Source organism: Anomaloglossus baeobatrachus, chromosome 12 (genome assembly GCF_048569485.1).
Source record: "Anomaloglossus baeobatrachus isolate aAnoBae1 chromosome 12, aAnoBae1.hap1, whole genome shotgun sequence".
NCBI classification, from domain to species: Eukaryota; Metazoa; Chordata; class Amphibia; order Anura; family Aromobatidae; genus Anomaloglossus; species Anomaloglossus baeobatrachus.
In genome coordinates, this window is record NC_134364.1 from 10425065 (window position 1) to 10442917 (window position 17853).

General features: G+C 53.7%; 1 protein-coding gene across 4 annotated transcripts in view; it reads right to left on the reverse strand.

Moving 5' to 3' along the window:
• The window catches only part of TTC7B (tetratricopeptide repeat domain 7B), a 127460-nt gene extending 114946 nt beyond the window's left edge, over positions 1–12514 (reverse strand). For all 4 annotated transcript variants that reach the window (XM_075330195.1, XM_075330194.1, XM_075330193.1 and 1 more), the window contains exons 1-2: positions 12305–12514; positions 4350–4507 (exon numbers count right to left, since the gene is read on the reverse strand). In XM_075330195.1, coding sequence (XP_075186310.1) covers positions 4350–4507; positions 12305–12425 — 279 coding nt within the window. In that variant the 5' untranslated portion in view covers positions 12426–12514. The remainder of the gene's footprint in view (positions 1–4349; positions 4508–12304) is intronic.
• Between the last annotated feature and the right edge of the window lie 5339 nt (positions 12515–17853).

Here is a 17853-nt window from a genome sequence, read left to right on the forward strand (position 1 = left end):
CATCTCTGACCTCCACCATGTATGACTGTAGGTGCTGTGCTCTTTACAATGTAGGCCTCATTACGTTTTCGGTAAACAGTAGAATGATTTGCTTCACCAAAAAGCTCTTAAGCCTGCTTTAACACGGTACGATCTATCGTGCAATTTCACGATCGATCGTACCTGCCCCCCGTCGTTTGTGCGTCACGGGCAATTAGTTGCCCCGCGGCGCACAAAGTCGTTAACCCCCGTCACACGCACTTACCTGCCTGTGCGACGTTGCTGTGGGCTGGCGAACATCCTCTTCCTGAAGGGGGAGGGACGTTCGGCGTCACAGTGACTTCACACAGCGACCGGCCAATAGAAGCAGAGGGGCGGAGATGAGCGGGATGTAAACATCCCGCCCACCTCCTTCCTTCCGCATAGCCAGCGGGTTGCGTGCGACGGAGGTAAGCTGCTGTTCATCGTTCCCGGGGTGTCACACGGAGCGGCGTCGTGTGCTACCCCGGGAACGATGAGCAACCGGCGCCATTTTAATTAAACGAGATTATGAAACCGAGCGACGAGTCACGATTTGTGAGCGATACTGCGTCGCTAGGAGGTGTCACACAGCCCGAAGTCGCAAGCGATGCCGGATGTGCGTCACAAAACCGTGACCCCCGACGATCTATCACACGATAGATAGTCTCGTGTCAAGCAGCCTTTAGTCTCATCTTTCCACAAGACTATTTGCCAGAAGGATTTTGGTTAATCACGTACATTTTGGCTTTTTTATGTCTCTGTGTCAGTAGTGGGGTCCTCCTGGGTCTCTTCCATAGCGTTTCATGTCATTCAGATGTGGACGGATAGTTTGTGCTGACACTGATGCCCCGGAGCAGCAGGACAGACTGAATTTCTTTGGAACTGGATTGAGGCTTATCCACCATCCGGACCATCCTGCGTTACAGCCTTTCCTCAGTTGTTCTCTGCCGTCCACATCCACGGAGATTAGCTGCAGCGCCATGGGATGTAACCTTCTGGACTATGTTGTACATCGTGGACAATAACAAAGCCAATTCTCTGCAAGCAACAAGTTGTGCCCTAAAGTCCATTTAATGAATAATACAAAGCCAGGACTAAAATAGAACTTTTACTAAATATCATTAAAATCATCAAATAACATAAAAAGTGCAGCGCATAAATATAAAGTGCAAGTGCACAACGTGCTCACGATCTCCCCCGATCCTTCACCACGAGTGGACACACCGACGAGAAACTCCAAGGAGGAACAAATGCTGCAAATCCGGGGGGAGAAATGTAAGAACTAGCCCCTGTCCTGCCCCATGTATAGCGTCCGCCCTGACACTGTGGTAGCTGCACCCAAAAATATAGATCAGGCCCTGCCGACGCGCTTCCCTCTCACGTATGAGAGTTCATCAGAGGAGATAAGAGAAAGCATCAACCTGCAGCGGCTACTGCACGAATGGGCAGCACAAACTGCGCACAAACAGCGTCAGTCCTGGACAAAGAAACATCAAGATCTCTGGAGATGAACTGTAACATTGAAATTGTGGATATTTTTCAACAATTTTGGTTCTCAAGTTCTCAGACAGTTCTCTTCTTTCTGTTCTGCATGCTTAATGTGACACACACAGACACAATGCAGAGATGGAGGAAACTTCTCCCCTTTTTATCCCTTTTCCCCCTTTTACTGATCCTAAATTACCTCCTGTGTTATACTCCAGAGCTGCACTCACTATTCTGCTCCTGCAGTCACTGTGTACATACATTACATTACTGATCCTGAGTTACCTCCTGTATTATCCTCCAGAGCTGCACTCACTATTCTGCTCCTGCAGTCACTGTGTACATACATTACATTACTGATCCTGAGTTACCTCCTGTATTATACTCCAGAGCTGCACTCACTGTTCTGCGGGTGCAGTCACTGTGTACATACATTACATTACTGATCGGGAGTTACCTCCTGTATTATACTCCAGAGCTGCACTCACTGTTCTGCGGGTGCAGTCACTGTGTACATACATTACATTACTGATCCTGAGTTACACCTCCTGTATTATCCTCCAGAACTGCACTCACTATTCTGTTGGTGCAGTCACTGTGTACATACATTACATTACTGATCCTGAGTTACACCTCCTGTATTATCCTCCAGAGCTGCACTCACTATTCTGTTGGTGCAGTCACTGTGTACATACATTACATTACTGATCCTGAGTTACACCTCCTGTATTATCCTCCAGAGCTGCACTCACTATTCTGCTGGTGCAGTCACCGTGTACATACATTACATTACTGATCCTGAGTTACCTCCTGTATTATACTCCAGAGCTGCACTCACTATTCTGCTGGTGCAGTCACTGTGTACATACATTACTGATCCTGAGTTACCTCCTGTATTATACTCCAGAGCTGCACTCACTATTCTGCTGGTGCAGTCACTGTGTACATACATTACTGATCCTGAGTTACCTCCTGTATTATACTCCAGAGCTGCACTCACTATTCTGCTGGTGCAGTCACTGTGTACATACATTACTGATCCTGAGTTACCTCCTGTATTATCCTCCAGAGCTGCACTCACTATTCTGCTGGTGCAGTCACTGTGTACATACATTACTGATCCTGAGTTACCTCCTGTATTATACTCCAGAGCTGCACTCACTATTCTGCTGGTGCAGTCACTGTGTACATACATTACATTACTGATCCTGAGTTACCTCCTGTATTATACTCCAGAGCTGCACTCACTATTCTGCTGGTGCAGTCACTGTGTACATACATTACTGATCCTGAGTTACCTCCTGTATTATACTCCAGAGCTGCACTCACTATTCTGCTGGTGCAGTCACTGTGTACATACATTACTGATCCTGAGTTACCTCCTGTATTATACTCCAGAGCTGCACTCACTATTCTGCTGGTGCAGTCACTGTGTACATACATTACTGATCCTGAGTTACCTCCTGTATTATACTCCAGAGCTGCACTCACTATTCTGCTGGTGCAGTCACTGTGTACATACATTACTGATCCTGAGTTACCTCCTGTATTATCCTCCAGAGCTGCACTCACTATTCTGCTGGTGCAGTCACTGTGTACATACATTACTGATCCTGAGTTACCTCCTGTATTATACTCCAGAGCTGCACTCACTATTCTGCTGGTGCAGTCACTGTGTACATACATTACATTACTGATCCTGAGTTACCTCCTGTATTATACTCCAGAGCTGCACTCACTATTCTGCTGGTGCAGTCACTGTGTACATACATTACTGATCCTGAGTTACCTCCTGTATTATACTCCAGAGCTGCACTCACTATTCTGCTGGTGCAGTCACTGTTTACATACATTACTGATCCTGAGTTACCTCCTGTATTATACTCCAGAGCTGCAATCACTATTCTGCTGGTGCAGTCACTGTATACAATGTTCCTGTGTTACTTTTTGGCTACTTTTTTTCTGCAGCCAAAACCTGATCAGGGTTTGATCTCTTGGCAGTAAAAAGCTGCAGCCAAATTCAGTTTTGCTGCTTTTCTTGCCCCGTTTTTCAGGATCCTACCAGGGTAATCAGGAAGAGCCGGATAAAGTTCTGAGATTGTCACATCCGATGGATGCGACAATCTTGGGCGGCTGCAGGCTGCTATTTTTAGGCTGGGGGGGCTTAATAACCATGGGTCCCCCAGACTGAAAATGACAGCTCCCAGTGGTCGGCTTTATCATGGCTGGGTATCAAAATTGGAAAGAACTGAACAGGGTTTTTGAAAAACTATTTATTTAAATTATTTAAAAAAAAAAAATAAAAATCTGCATGCGTTTCTTCCTATTTAGATGCCCAGCCAAGATAAAGCAGAGCTGGGGGCTGCAGCCTTTATCTCTACTGGTATCAGAATACGGGGGGACGCTACGCCAGTTGTTTTATTTATTTTTACACCAATCTAGACAGCGCCTGTGATTGGTTGCAGTCAGACGCGGTCACTCAGGCTGGGGGGGCATCTGACCCCAACCAGAGACGCCAGGATGGCCAGTGGGCGGGGAAAGCAGTGCATATGCATGAGCTTAATGAGCGGCCCAGGAAGTAGCGTTAGAGCCGTGCTGGAGACCGGTAAGTACAAAGAGGTGGCCGTATTCTTATTTTCTTACCCGGGTGGCCGGATCCAGATCGTTACTCAGAGATTCCGGAGAGTTCCAGGGTCAGGGTCAGGATTCTTTTGAACCCGCGCGGATCCGTACTTTACAGTTCGGATCAGCCATTCAGTAGATAAGAGTGAGATTGCAGCCTGGCCCTCGCAGGCCTCCGTACAATCACCCAGCTGATATACTATAACATGTAGCCGGAGTCATATAACCCCCGCCCTCCGTACCTTCAGGTTCCCTCGGTCCAGGGCCGCAGTCAGGTGCTTCCGGACGTCCGTCAGCTTCGGGCGCGGCCCTCGAGGACTCGCTCCTCCCTGCTTTAAGGGGTTTTCCTTCAGATACTGCTCGAGTTTGGCTTCTCCAAGAAGCAGCTCAGCCATATCATCTGTGGGCAGAAGGGACAGTGATGAACTGAGCGTATATGTAAGGTATAGAGACAGTGGCATGCAAATGTTTGGGCACCCCTGCTGAAACTTACTGATCTTGTGAACAGTTCAGCAAGTTGAAGATGAAATGATCACTAAAAGGCAGAAAAGTTACACGACACATTTCCTTTGTATTTTAGCAAAAAAAAAATACACATTTTTTTTTCATTTTAAAAAGTTTGCAAAAGTTTGTACACCCTGTATGGTTAGTACCTAATCTAAGCAGTGTCCCCTTTGGATGTATCACAGCTTGTAAACACTTTGTGTAGCAGCCAAGAGTCTTTCAATACTTGTTTGAAAGATTTTCCTCCATTATTCCTTGTAGACGTCTTCCAGTTCTGTGAGATTCCTGACTCGTCTTGCATGCTCTGCTCTTCCTTGTAGACGTCTTCCAGTTCTGTGAGATTCCTGGCTCGTCTTGCATGCTCTGCTCTTCCTTGGAGACGTCTTCCAGTTCTGTGAGATTCCTGGCTCGTCTTGCATGCTCTGCTCTTCCTTGGAGACGTCTTCCAGTTCTGTGAGATTCCTGGCTCGTCTTGCATGCACTGCTCTTCCTTGGAGACGTCTTCCAGTTCTGTGAGATTCCTGGCTCGTCTTGCATGCTCTGCTCTTCCTTGGAGACGTCTTCCAGTTGTGTGAGATTCCTGGCTCGTCTTGCATGCACTGCTCTTCCTTGGAGACGTCTTCCAGTTCTGTGAGATTCCTGGCTCGTCTTGCATGCTCTGCTCTTCCTTGGAGACGTCTTCCAGTTCTGTGAGATTCCTGGCTCGTCTTGCATGCACTGCTCTTCCTTGGAGACATCTTCCAGTTCTGTGAGATTCCTGGCTCGTCTTGCATGCACTGCTCTTCCTTGGAGACGTCTTCCAGTTCTGTGAGATTCCTGGCTCGTCTTGCATGCACTGCTCTTCCTTGGAGACATCTTCCAGTTCTGTGAGATTCCTGGCTCGTCTTGCATGCACTGCTCTTCCTTGGAGACATCTTCCAGTTCTGTGAGATTCCTGGCTTGTGTTGCATGCTCTGCTCTTCCTTGGAGATGTCTTCCAGTTCTGTGAGATTCCTGAGTCGTCTTGCATGCACTGCTCTTCCTTGGAGACGTCTTCCAGTTCTGTGAGATTCCTGGCTCGTCTTGCATGCTCTGCTCTTCCTTGGAGACGTCTTCCAGTTCTGTGAGATTCCTGGCTCGTCTTGCATGCTCTGCTCTTCCTTGGAGATGTCTTCCAGTTCTGTGAGATTCCTGGCTCGTCTTGCATGCACTGCTCTTCCTTGGAGACGTCTTCCAGTTCTGTGAGATTCCTGGCTCGTCTTGCATGCTCTGCTCTTCCTTGGAGACGTCTTCCAGTTCTGTGAGATTCCTGGCTCGTCTTGCATGCACTGCTCTTCCTTGGAGACGTCTTCCAGTTCTGTGAGATTCCTGGCTTGTCTTGCTTGCTCAGCTTTTTTGAGGTCTTGCCACATATTTTCAGTGTTGTTCAGATCAGGGGACTGTGAGGCCGCTGTAAAACCTTCAGTTTGCGCCTTTTGAGGTCGTCTATTGTGGCTTTTGATTCAGGTTTAGGATCATTATCTCTTTTTAGAAGCCGTTCTCTTTTCTCCTTTTTCCTCCTTCAGCTTCTTTACAGATGGTGTTATTTTTTTTATCAAGAATTTGTTGACATTTCATTGAATCCATTCTTCCCTCTACCCGTGAAATGTTCCCCGTGTCATTGGCTGCAGCACAACCCCAAAGCATGATTAATCCACCCCCATGCTTAATGGTTGGCGAGATATTCTTATCCTGAAATTTTCTGCCCTTTTTTCTACACACACACACCTTTGTTTATTTTGCCCAGAGTTCTATTTTATCCTCATCGGTCCTCAGGACTTGTTTCCGGAATACATTAGTCTTGCTTAGATCTTCTTTTGCAGACGTCTGATGCTGAATTTTATGGTGAGGACGCAGGAGAGGTTTTCTTCTGACGACTCTTCCATGAAGGCCATATTTGTGCAGGTGTCTATGAACAGGAGAACCATGTACCACAACTCCAGACTCTGCTGAATCCTCCTGAAGGTCTTTTGCAGTCACGCAGGGGCTCTGTTTTGCCTCTAGCAATTCTACCAGCAGCTCTCACAGAGATTTTGCTTGCTCTTCCAGACCTGATCTTGACCTTCACTGTTCCTGGTATCGGACATTTCTTAATTACATTTCACACTGAGGAAAGGACAACGTCAAAAAGCTTTTCTATCTTCTTATAGCTTTCTCCTGCTTTGTGGCCTCCACCATTTTCAGAGTGCTAGGCAGCTGCTTAGAAGAACCCATGGCTGCTGGTTTGTGGCACAAGGTTAGAGGAGGCCGGGTGTTTATAAAGCTGTGACATTTGCATCCCCTGATGATAGTGAATACGACATAACCCCAACAGGATAATGAAGGGTTGATAACTTGGTCAGTTTTCTGAGCACACAAATCTCTAAGGGTGCACAAACTTTTACATTGGCCCAGTTTCCTTTTCTGTTCATTTAAAAATATAAAATATATATTCATATTTTTTATGCCTAAAATACAAAGGCAATTGTCACCTGTAACTTTCTGCCTTTTAGAGATCATTTCATGTTCAGCTTGCCGAACTGGTCACAATGACAGGAATTCTGACCAGGGGTGCACAAACTTTTACATGCCACTGTACTTAGTGTATACAGGGCAATATATAGGGGAAGCACTGTGTAAGGGGGGTGTATATATTCAGTGTATACAGGAGGAACACTGTGTAAGGGGGGGGTGGTATCTACTCAGTGTATATAGGGGGGGTGCACTGTGTAGGGGGTGTATATACTCAGTGTATATAGGGGGTGCACTGTGTAGGGCAGAGGTCTCAAACACGCGGCCCGCATGCGGCCCTTCAGGTGGCTTCTTGCGGCCCGCAGACCCGTGGACCTGGTAAAGATGGCGACCGGTGCAGGGTCCGCAGCTGCCAGTTATTTATTTCAGCCTACAGTTTTGTCTTTGCCGCGCACAGTGAAGTTCTCGCTGCAGAACGCAATAACAGCCGCCTGCCAATCAGAGGCAAGCACCTGCTGCATATGACCTCAGATGATTGCCTGTGATTGGCCAGTGGCTGTTGTGCAGTGAGAACTGCTCTGCACGCGCTGGCCGAAAGTTCAGCGATGACAGCAGCTGTGATCATTACCGGGTCCACGTGCCTGCGTGCCGCTGACAGCAGGTGAGAAGAATGTTTTCGTGTGTGTGGGGTTCTGTGTTGCTGGCTGAGGCTGCACTGTGTGTGTGTGTGTGTGGTAGCTGAGGCTTCACCGAGTCCACGTGCCTGCATGACGCTGACCGCAGGTGAGAAGAATGTTTTCGTGTGTGTGTGTGTGTGTGTTTCTGTTGCTGGCTGAGGCTGCACAGAGTGTGTGTGTGTGTGTGTGTGTGTGTGTGTGTGTGAGCTGAGGCTGCACAGAGTGTGTGTGTGTGTGTGTGTGTGTGTGTGTGTGTGTGTGTGTGTGTGTGTGTGTGTGTGTGTGTGAGCTGAGGCTGCACAGGGTGGGGGTGTGTGTGTGTGAGCTGAGGCTCCACAGGGTGTGTGTGTGTGTGAGCTGAGGCTGCACAGGGTGTGTGTGTGTGTGAGCTGAGGCTGCACAGGGTGTGTGTGTGTGTGTGAGCTGAGGCTGCACAGGGTGTGTGTGTGTGTGTGAGCTGAGGCTGCACAGGGTGTGTGTGTGTGTGAGCTGAGGCTGCACAGGGTGTGTGTGTGTGTGAGCTGAGGCTGCACAGGGTGTGTGTGTGTGTGTGTGAGCTGAGGCTGCACAGGGTGTGTGTGTGTGTGAGCTGAGGCTGCACAGGGTGTGTGTGTGTGTGAGCTGAGGCTGCACAGGGTGTGTGTGTGTGTGTGTGAGCTGAGGCTGCACAGGGTGTGTGTGTGTGTGAGCTGAGGCTGCACAGGGTGTGTGTGTGTGTGAGCTGAGGCTGCACAGGGTGTGTGTGTGTGTGTGTGAGCTGAGGCTGCACAGGGTGTGTGTGTGTGTGTGTGTGTGAGCTGAGGCTGCACAGGGTGTGTGTCTGTGTGTGTGTGTGAGCTGAGGCTGCACAGGGTGTGTGTCTGTGTGTGTGTGTGAGCTGAGGCTGCACAGGGTGTGTGTCTGTGTGTGTGTGTGTGTGTGAGCTGAGGCTGCACAGGGTGTGTGTGTGTGTGTGTGTGTGAGCTGAGGCTGCACAGGGGTGTGTGTGTGTGTGTGTGAGCTGAGGCTTCACAGGGTGGGGGGGGTGAGCTGAGGCTGCACAGGGTGGGGGGGGGGGGTGAGCTGAGGCTGCACAGGGTGGGGGGGGGGTGATCTGAGGCTGCACAGGGTGGGGGGGGGGTGAGGGTGGGTGTGTGTGTGTGTGTGTGAGGCTGCACAGGGTGGGTGTGTGTGTGTGTGTGAGCTGAGGCTGCACAGGGTGTGTGTGTGTGTGTGTGAGCTGAGGCTTCACAGGGTGGGGGGGGGTGAGCTGAGGCTGCACAGGGTGGGGGGGGGGTGAGCTGAGGCTGCACAGGGTGGGGGGGGGTGAGGGTGGGTGTGTGTGTGTGAGGCTGCACAGGGTGGGTGTGTGTGTGTGTGTGTGTGAGCTGAGGCTGCACAGGGGGGGGGGGTGAGGGTGGGTGTGTGTGTGTGAGGCTGCACAGGGGTGTGTGTGTGTGTGTGTGAGCTGAGGCTGCACGGGGGGGGGGGGGGTGAGGGTGGGTGTGTGTGTGTGAGGCTGCACAGGGTGGGTGTGTGTGTGTGTGTGAGCTGAGGCTGCACAGGGTGTGTGTGTGTGTGTGTGAGCTGAGGCTTCACAGGGTGGGGGGGGGTGAGCTGAGGCTGCACAGGGTGGGGGGGGGGGGTGAGCTGAGGCTGCACAGGGTGGGGGGGGGTGAGCTGAGGCTGCACAGGGGGGTGGGGGGGGTGAGCTGAGGCTGCACAGGGGTGGGGGGTGAGCTGAGGCTGCACAGGGGGGGGGGGTGAGCTGAGGCTGCACAGGGGGGGGGGGGTGAGCTGAGGCTGCACAGGGGGGGGGGGTGAGCTGAGGCTGCACAGGGGGGGGGTGAGCTGAGGCTGCACAGGGGGGGGGGGAGCTGAGGCTGCACAGGGGGGGGGGGGAGCTGAGGCTGCACAGGGGGGGGGGGAGCTGAGGCTGCACAGGGGGGGGGGAGCTGAGGCTGCACAGGGGGGGGGGGGGAAGCTGAGGCTGCACAGGGGGGGGGGAAGCTGAGGCTGCACAGGGGGGGGGGAGCTGAGGCTGCACAGGGGGGGGGGAGCTGAGGCTGCACAGGGGGGGGGGAGCTGAGGCTGCACAGGGGGGGGGGGGGGAGCTGAGGCTGCACGGGGGGGGGGAGCTGAGGCTGCACGGGGGGGGGGGGGAGCTGAGGCTGCACAGGGGGGGGGGGTGAGCTGAGGCTGCACAGGGTGGGGTGTGTGTGTGTGTGTGTTAGCTGAGGCTGGGGCACATTGCTACAAGGGGACAAGGATGCACACATTTTTACAGAATGGGAAACAGGATGGGGCACATTACTACAAGATGTTGGCCAAAATTACTATGCGGTGGTTATTGTAAAACTGTATTACTTACAAAAAGGGGAAAAATGTAAAAAAAAGTGTGTATGTAGAGATTATATAGATATAAAACACACACACACTTGTTATAATGGACAAATGAAAAATGTTCAAAAACAGTGATTCAAGGGTGTATAGAAAGAAAAAATGGTACCACTACCAATGTCACTTTGTCCTGAAAGGAATGCGGCCCCTCAAATTATTTTTTTCCTGTGTGCGGCCCATACACCCAGCCGAGTTTGAGACCCCTGGTGTAGGGGGTGTATATACTCAGTGTATATAGGGGGTGCACTGTGTAGGGGGTGTATATACTCAGTGTATATAGGGGTGCACTGTGTAGGGGGTGTATATACTCAGTGTATATAGGGGAAGCACTGTGTAAGGCGGGTGTATATACTCAGTGTATATAGGGGGTGCACTGTGTAGGGGGTGTATATACTCAGTGTATATAGGGGAAGCACTGTGTAAGGCGGGTGTATATACTCAGTGTATATAGGGGGTGCACTGTGTAGGGGGTGTATATACTCAGTGTATATAGGGGAAGCACTGTGTAAGGCGGGTGTATATACTCAGTGTATATAGGGGTGCACTGTGTAGGGGGTGTATATACTCAGTGTATATAGGGGAAGCACTGTGTAAGGCGGGTGTATATACTCAGTGTATATAGGGGGTGCACTGTGTAGGGGGTGTATATACTCAGTGTATATAGGGGAAGCACTGTGTAAGGCGGGTGTATATACTCAGTGTATATAGGGGGTGCACTGTGTAGGGGGTGTATATACTCAGTGTATATAGGGGAAGCACTGTGTAGGGGGTGTATATACTCAGTGTATATAGGGGAAGCACTGTGTAAGGCGGGTGTATATACTCAGTGTATATAGGGGGTGCACTGTGTAGGGGGTGTATATACCCAGTGTATATAGGGGGTGCACTGTGTAGGGGGTGTATATACTCTGTATATAGGGGGTGCACTGTGTAGGGGGTGTATATACTCAGTGTATATAGGGGAAGCACTGTATAAGGCGGGTGTATATACTCAGTGTATATAGGGGTGCACTGTGTAGGGGGTGTATATACCCAGTGTATATAGGGGGTGCACTGTGTAGGGGGTGTATATACTCTGTATATAGGGGGTGCACTGTGTAGGGGGTGTATATACTCAGTGTATATAGGGGGGAGCTGTGTAGGGGTGTATATACTCAGTGTATATAGGGGGGAGCTGTGTAGGGGGTGTATATACTCAGTGTATATAGGGGGAGCTGTGTAGGGGGTGTATATACTCAGTGTATATAGGGGGAGCTGTGTAGGGGGTGTATATACTCAGTGTATATAGGGGGGAGCTGTGTAGGGGGTGTATATACTCAGTGTATATAGGGGGAGCTGTGTAGGGGGTGTATATACTCAGTGTATATAGGGGGAGCTGTGTAGGGGGTGTATATACTCAGTGTATATAGGGGGGAGCTGTGTAGGGGGTGTATATACTCAGTGTATATAGGGGGGAGCTGTGTAGGGGGTGTATATACTCAGTGTATATAGGGGGAGCTGTGTAGGGGGTGTATATACTCAGTGTATATAGGGGGAGCTGTGTAGGGGGTGTATATACTCAGTGTATATAGGGGGGAGCTGTGTAGGGGGTGTATATACTCAGTGTATATAGGGGGGAGCTGTGTAGGGGGTGTATATACTCAGTGTATATAGGGGGAGCTGTGTAGGGGGTGTATATACTCAGTGTATATAGGGGGAGCTGTGTAGGGGGTGTATATACTCAGTGTATATAGGGGGAGCTGTGTAGGGGGTGTATATACTCAGTGTATATAGGGGGAGCTGTGTAGGGGGTGTATATACTCAGTGTATATAGGGGGAGCTGTGTAGGGGGTGTATATACTCAGTGTATATAGGGGGAGCTGTGTAGGGGGTGTATATACTCAGTGTATATAGGGGGGAGCTGTGTAGGGGGTGTATATACTCAGTGTATATAGGGGGGAGATGTGTAGGGGGTGTATATACTCAGTGTATATAGGGGGGAGCTGTGTAGGGGGTGTATATACTCAGTGTATACAGGGGGTGAGCTGTGTAGGGGGTGTATATACTCAGTGTATACAGGTTGGTGATGACGTCAGCCCCCCGTTCTGTTGTAGGACACGTGACCCCTGCTCCAGACCCGACACCTGGAGGCCGCAGTCGCATCCCCGGCCTTTCCTGACGGCTCGTACCGTTGGAGATGAGCTTAGCGGAGAGCTGCTTGACGAGCTCATGGATCCGGTCCCACAGGCACTCGGAGCGGCAGCGCTCGATCTCCACCTCCAGCCGGGATCCGGCCTTCTTAGCAGCCATGTCTGACAGCAGCGGCCGGACCGGAACACGGGCGCCGGGAGAGACAGCCGCCGCCGGCCGGACACTGACAGCGGCTGCGCCCCCTGCTGGGAGGACGAGGGCAAGTGCAGCCAGAGAAAACAGCGCCACCTCCTGGGGAACACAGGGAACTGCAGACCTGATGACAGCGCCACCTCGTGGGGAACACAGGGAACTGCAGACCTGATGACAGCGCCACCTCGTGGGGAACACAGGGAACTGCAGACCTGATGACAGCGCCACCTCCTGGGGAACACAGGGAACTGCAGACCTGATGACAGCGCCACCTCGTGGGGAACACAGGGAACTGCAGACCTGATGACAGCGCCACCTCGTGGGGAACACAGGGAACTGCAGACCTGATGACAGCGCCACCTCCCGGGGAACACAGGGAACTGCAGACCTGATGACAGCGCCACCTCGTGGGGAACACAGGGAACTGCAGACCTGATGACAGCGCCACCTCGTGGGGAACACAGGGAACTGCAGACCTGATGACAGCGCCACCTCCTGGGGAACACAGGGAACTGCAGACCTGATGACAGCGCCACCTCCCGGGGAACACAGGGAACTGCAGACCTGATGACAGCGCCACCTCCCGGGGAACACAGGGAACTGCAGACCTGATGACAGCGCCACCTCCCGGGGAACACAGGGAACTGCAGACCTGATGACAGCGCCACCTCCCGGGAAACACAGGGAACTGCAGACCTGATGACAGCGCCACCTCCCGGGGAACACAGGGAACTGCAGACCTGATGACAGCGCCACCTCCCGGGGAACACAGGGAACTGCAGACCTGATGTCAGCGCCACCTCCTGGGGAACACAGGGAACTGCAGACCTGATGACAGCGCCTCTTCCTGGGGAACACAGGGAACTGCAGACCTGATGACAGCGCCACCTCGTGGGGAACACAGGGAACTGCAGACCTGATGACAGCGCCACCTCCTGGGGAACACAGGGAACTGCAGACCTGATGACAGCGCCACCTCCCGGGGAACACAGGGAACTGCAGACCTGATGACAGCGCCACCTCCCGGGGAACACAGGGAACTGCAGACCTGATGACAGCGCCACCTCCCGGGGAACACAGGGAACTGCAGACCTGATGACAGCGCCACCTCCTGGGGAACACAGGGAACTGCAGACCTGATGACAGCGCCACCTCCCGGGGAACACAGGGAACTGCAGACCTGATGACAGCGCCACCTCCCGGGGAACACAGGGAACTGCAGACCTGATGACAGCGCCACCTCCTGGGGAACACAGGGAACTGCAGACCTGATGACAGCGCCACCTCGTGGGGAACACAGGGAACTGCAGACCTGATGACAGCGCCACCTCCCGGGGAACACAGGGAACTGCAGACCTGATGACAGCGCCACCTCCCGGGGAACACAGGGAACTGCAGACCTGATGACAGCGCCACCTCGTGGGGAACACAGGGAAATGCAGACCTGATGCCAGCGCCACCTCCCGGGGAACACAGGGAACTGCAGACCTGATGACAGCGCCACCTCCTGGGGAACACAGGGAACTGCAGACCTGATGTCAGCGCCACCTCCTGGGGAACACAGGGAACTGCAGACCTGATGCCAGCGCCACCTCCTGGGGAACACAGGGAACTGCAGACCTGATGTCAGCGCCACCTCCTGGGTAACACAGGGAACTGCAGACCTGATGTCAGCGCCACCTCCTGGGGAACACAGGGAACTGCAGACCTGATGCCAGCGCCACCTCCTGGGGAACACAGGGAACTGCAGACCTGATGTCAGCGCCACCTCCTGGGGAACACAGGGAACTGCAGACCTGATGCCAGCGCCACCTCCTGGGGAACACAGGGAACTGCAGACCTGATGTCAGCGCCACCTCCTGGGGAACACAGGGAACTGCAGACCTGTCAGCGCCACCTCCTGGGAAACACAGGGAACTGCAGACCTGATGACAGCGCCACCTCCTGGGGAACACAGGGAACTGCAGACCTGATGACAGCGCCACCTCCCGGGGAACACAGGGAACTGCAGACCTGATGCCAGCGCCACCTCCTGGGGAACACAGGGAACTGCAGACCTGATGTCAGCGCCACCTCCTGGGGAACACAGGGAACTGCAGACCTGATGTCAGCGCCACCTCCTGGGGAACACAGGGAACTGCAGACCTGAGGACAGCGCCACCTCCCGGGGAACACAGGGAACTGCAGACCTGATGCCAGCGCCACCTCCTGGGGAACACAGGGAACTGCAGACCTGATGTCAGCGCCACCTCCTGGGGAACACAGGGAACTGCAGACCTGATGACAGCGCCACCTCCTGGGGAACACAGGGAACTGCAGACCTGATGCCAGCGCCACCTCCTGGGGAACACAGGGAACTGCAGACCTGATGACAGCGCCACCTCCTGGGGAACACAGGGAACTGCAGACCTGATGACAGCGCCACCTCCTGGGGAACACAGGGAACTGCAGACCTGATGTCAGCGCCACCTCCTGGGGAACACAGGGAACTGCAGACCTGATGTCAGCGCCACCTCCTGGGGAACACAGGGAACTGCAGACCTGAGGACAGCGCCACCTCCCGGGGAACACAGGGAACTGCAGACCTGATGCCAGCGCCACCTCCTGGGGAACACAGGGAACTGCAGACCTGATGTCAGCGCCACCTCCTGGGGAACACAGGGAACTGCAGACCTGATGACAGCGCCACCTCCTGGGGAACACAGGGAACTGCAGACCTGATGCCAGCGCCACCTCCTGGGGAACACAGGGAACTGCAGACCTGATGACAGCGCCACCTCCTGGGGAACACAGGGAACTGCAGACTTGATGACAGCGCCACCTCCTGGGGAACACAGGGAACTGCAGACCTGATGTCAGCGCCACCTCCTGGGGAACACAGGGAACTGCAGACCTGATGTCAGCGCCACCTCCTGGGGAACACAGGGAACTGCAGACCTGATGACAGCGCCACCTCCTGGGGAACACAGGGAACTGCAGACCTGATGACAGCGCCACTTCCTGGGGAACACAGGGAACTGCAGACCTGATGACAGCGCCACCTCCTGGGGAACACAGGGAACTGCAGACCTGATGTCAGCGCCACTTCCTGGGGAACCGCAATGATGACAGCGCCACCACGTGGCACACACAGCTCGGATCATTATTTGACACTAGATGGTGGCCGGATTCTACGCATCGGGTATTCTAGAATTTACGTATTGTGTAGTTAATGTATGATTTTTGTTATATATATATATATATATATATATATATAGATGTTGTGTGTAGTTACCAAGTGTTTGTGTAGGGGCTGTACATGTTCTGGGTGTTGTCTGGGTGTGGCGGGGGGTGAGAGCGGTGTTGTATGTGTGTTGCGTTGTTTGTGGAGCGCTGTGTGTCTGTCGCGTTGTGTGTGTTGCGCGGTTTGTGTGTGTGTGGTGTGTTTTGGGGGGAGGTATGTTTTGTGCAATGTGTGTGTTGTGCGGTATGTGCGTATATTTGTGTGTGCCGCGGTGTTTGTGTGTTGGGTGTTGTGTGTGTGCAGCGTTGTCTGTGTAGGGCAGTTGTTTGTGGTTCCCAGTGTGTGTGTGTGGTGTGTTGTGCAGTGCACGCGCGTGTGTGTGTGTGTGTGTGTGTGTTGGGGGGAGGTGTGCACTTCCCATCGTGCTCCATCCCCCATGCAGCGCACTCCCCATCGTGCTCCATCCCCCATGCTGCGCACTCCCAAACGTGCTCCATCCGCCATGCTGCGCACTCCCAAACGTGCTCCATCCGCCATGCTGCGCACTCCCAAACGTGCTCCATCCGCCATACTCCGCATTCCCCATCGTGCTCCATCCCCCATGCAACGCACTCCCCATCGTGCTCCATCCCCCATGCAACGCACTCCCCATCGTGCTCCATCCCCTATGCTGCGCACTCCCCATCGTGCTCCATCTCCCATGCTGCGCACTCCCAAAAGTGCTCCATCCGCCATGCTGCGCACTCCCAAACGTGCTCCATCCGCCATGCTGCGCACTCCCAAACGTGGTCCATCCGCCATGCTGCGCACTCCCAAACGTGCTCCATCCGCCATACTCCGCACTCCCCATCGTGCTCCATCCCCCATGCAGCGCACTCCCCATCGTGCTCCATCCCCTATGCTGCGCACCCCCCATCGTGCTCCATCCGCCATGCTGCGCACTCCCAAACGTGCTCCATCCGCCATGCTGCGCACTCCCAAACGTGCTCCATCCGCCATGCTGCGCACTCCCAAACGTGCTCCATCCGCCATGCTGCGCACTCCCAAACGTGCTCCATCCGCCATGCTGCGCACTCCCAAACGTGCTCCATCCGCCATGCTGCGCACTCCCAAACGTGCTCCATCCGCCATGCTGCGCACTCCCAAACGTGCTCCATCCCCCATGCTGCGCACCCCCCATCGTGCTCCATCTCCCATGCTGCACCAGCATCAGCCTCTCTACCCGCAGCATCAGCCTCTCTGCCCGCAGCATCAGCCTCTCTGCCCGCAGCATCAGCCTCTCTGCCCGCAGCATCAGCCTCTCTACCCGCAGCATCAGCCTCTCTCCTCCCAGCATCAGCCTCTCTGTCCCCAGCATCAGCCTCTCTCATCCCAGCATCAGCCTCTCTCCTCCCAGCATCAGCCTTTTCTGTCCCCAGCATCAGCCTCTCTCCTCCCAGCATCAGCCTCTCTCCTCCCAGCCTACCCCAGCCTCAGCCTCCCCCAGCATCAGCCTCTCTCCTCCCAGCATCAGCCTCTCTCCTCCCAGCATCAGCCTTTTCTGTCCCCAGCATCAGCCTCTCTCCTCCCAGCCTCCCCAGCATCAGCCTCCCCCAGCATCAGCCTCTCTCCTCCCAGCATCAGCCTTTTCTGTCCCCAGCATCAGCCTCTCTCCTCCCATCCTACCCCAGCCTCAGCCTCCCCCAGCATCAGCCTCTCTCCTCCCAGCATCAGTCTCTCTCCTCCCAGCATCAGCTTTTTCTGTCCCTAGCATCAGCCTCTCTCCTCCCAGCATCAGCCTCTCTCCTCCCAGCATCAGCCTCTCTCCTCCCAGCCTACCCCAGCCTCAGCCTCTCCCCTTCCAGCATCAGCCTCTCTCCTCCCAGCATCAGCCTCTCTCCTCCCAGCATCAGCCTTTTCTGTCCCCAGCATCAGCCTCTCTCCTCCCAGCCTACCCCAGCCTCAGCCTCCCCCAGCATCAGCCTCCCCCAGCATCAGCCTCTCTCCTCCCAGCATCAGCCTCTCTCTTCCCAGCATCAGCCTCTCTCCTCCCAGCCTACCCCAGCCTCAGCCTCCCCAGCATCAGCCTCTCTCCTCCCAGCATCAGCCTCTCTCCTCCCAGCATCAGCCTCTCTCCTCTCAGCCTACCCCAGCCTCAGCCTCCCCCAGCATCAGCCTCTCTCCTCCCAGCAT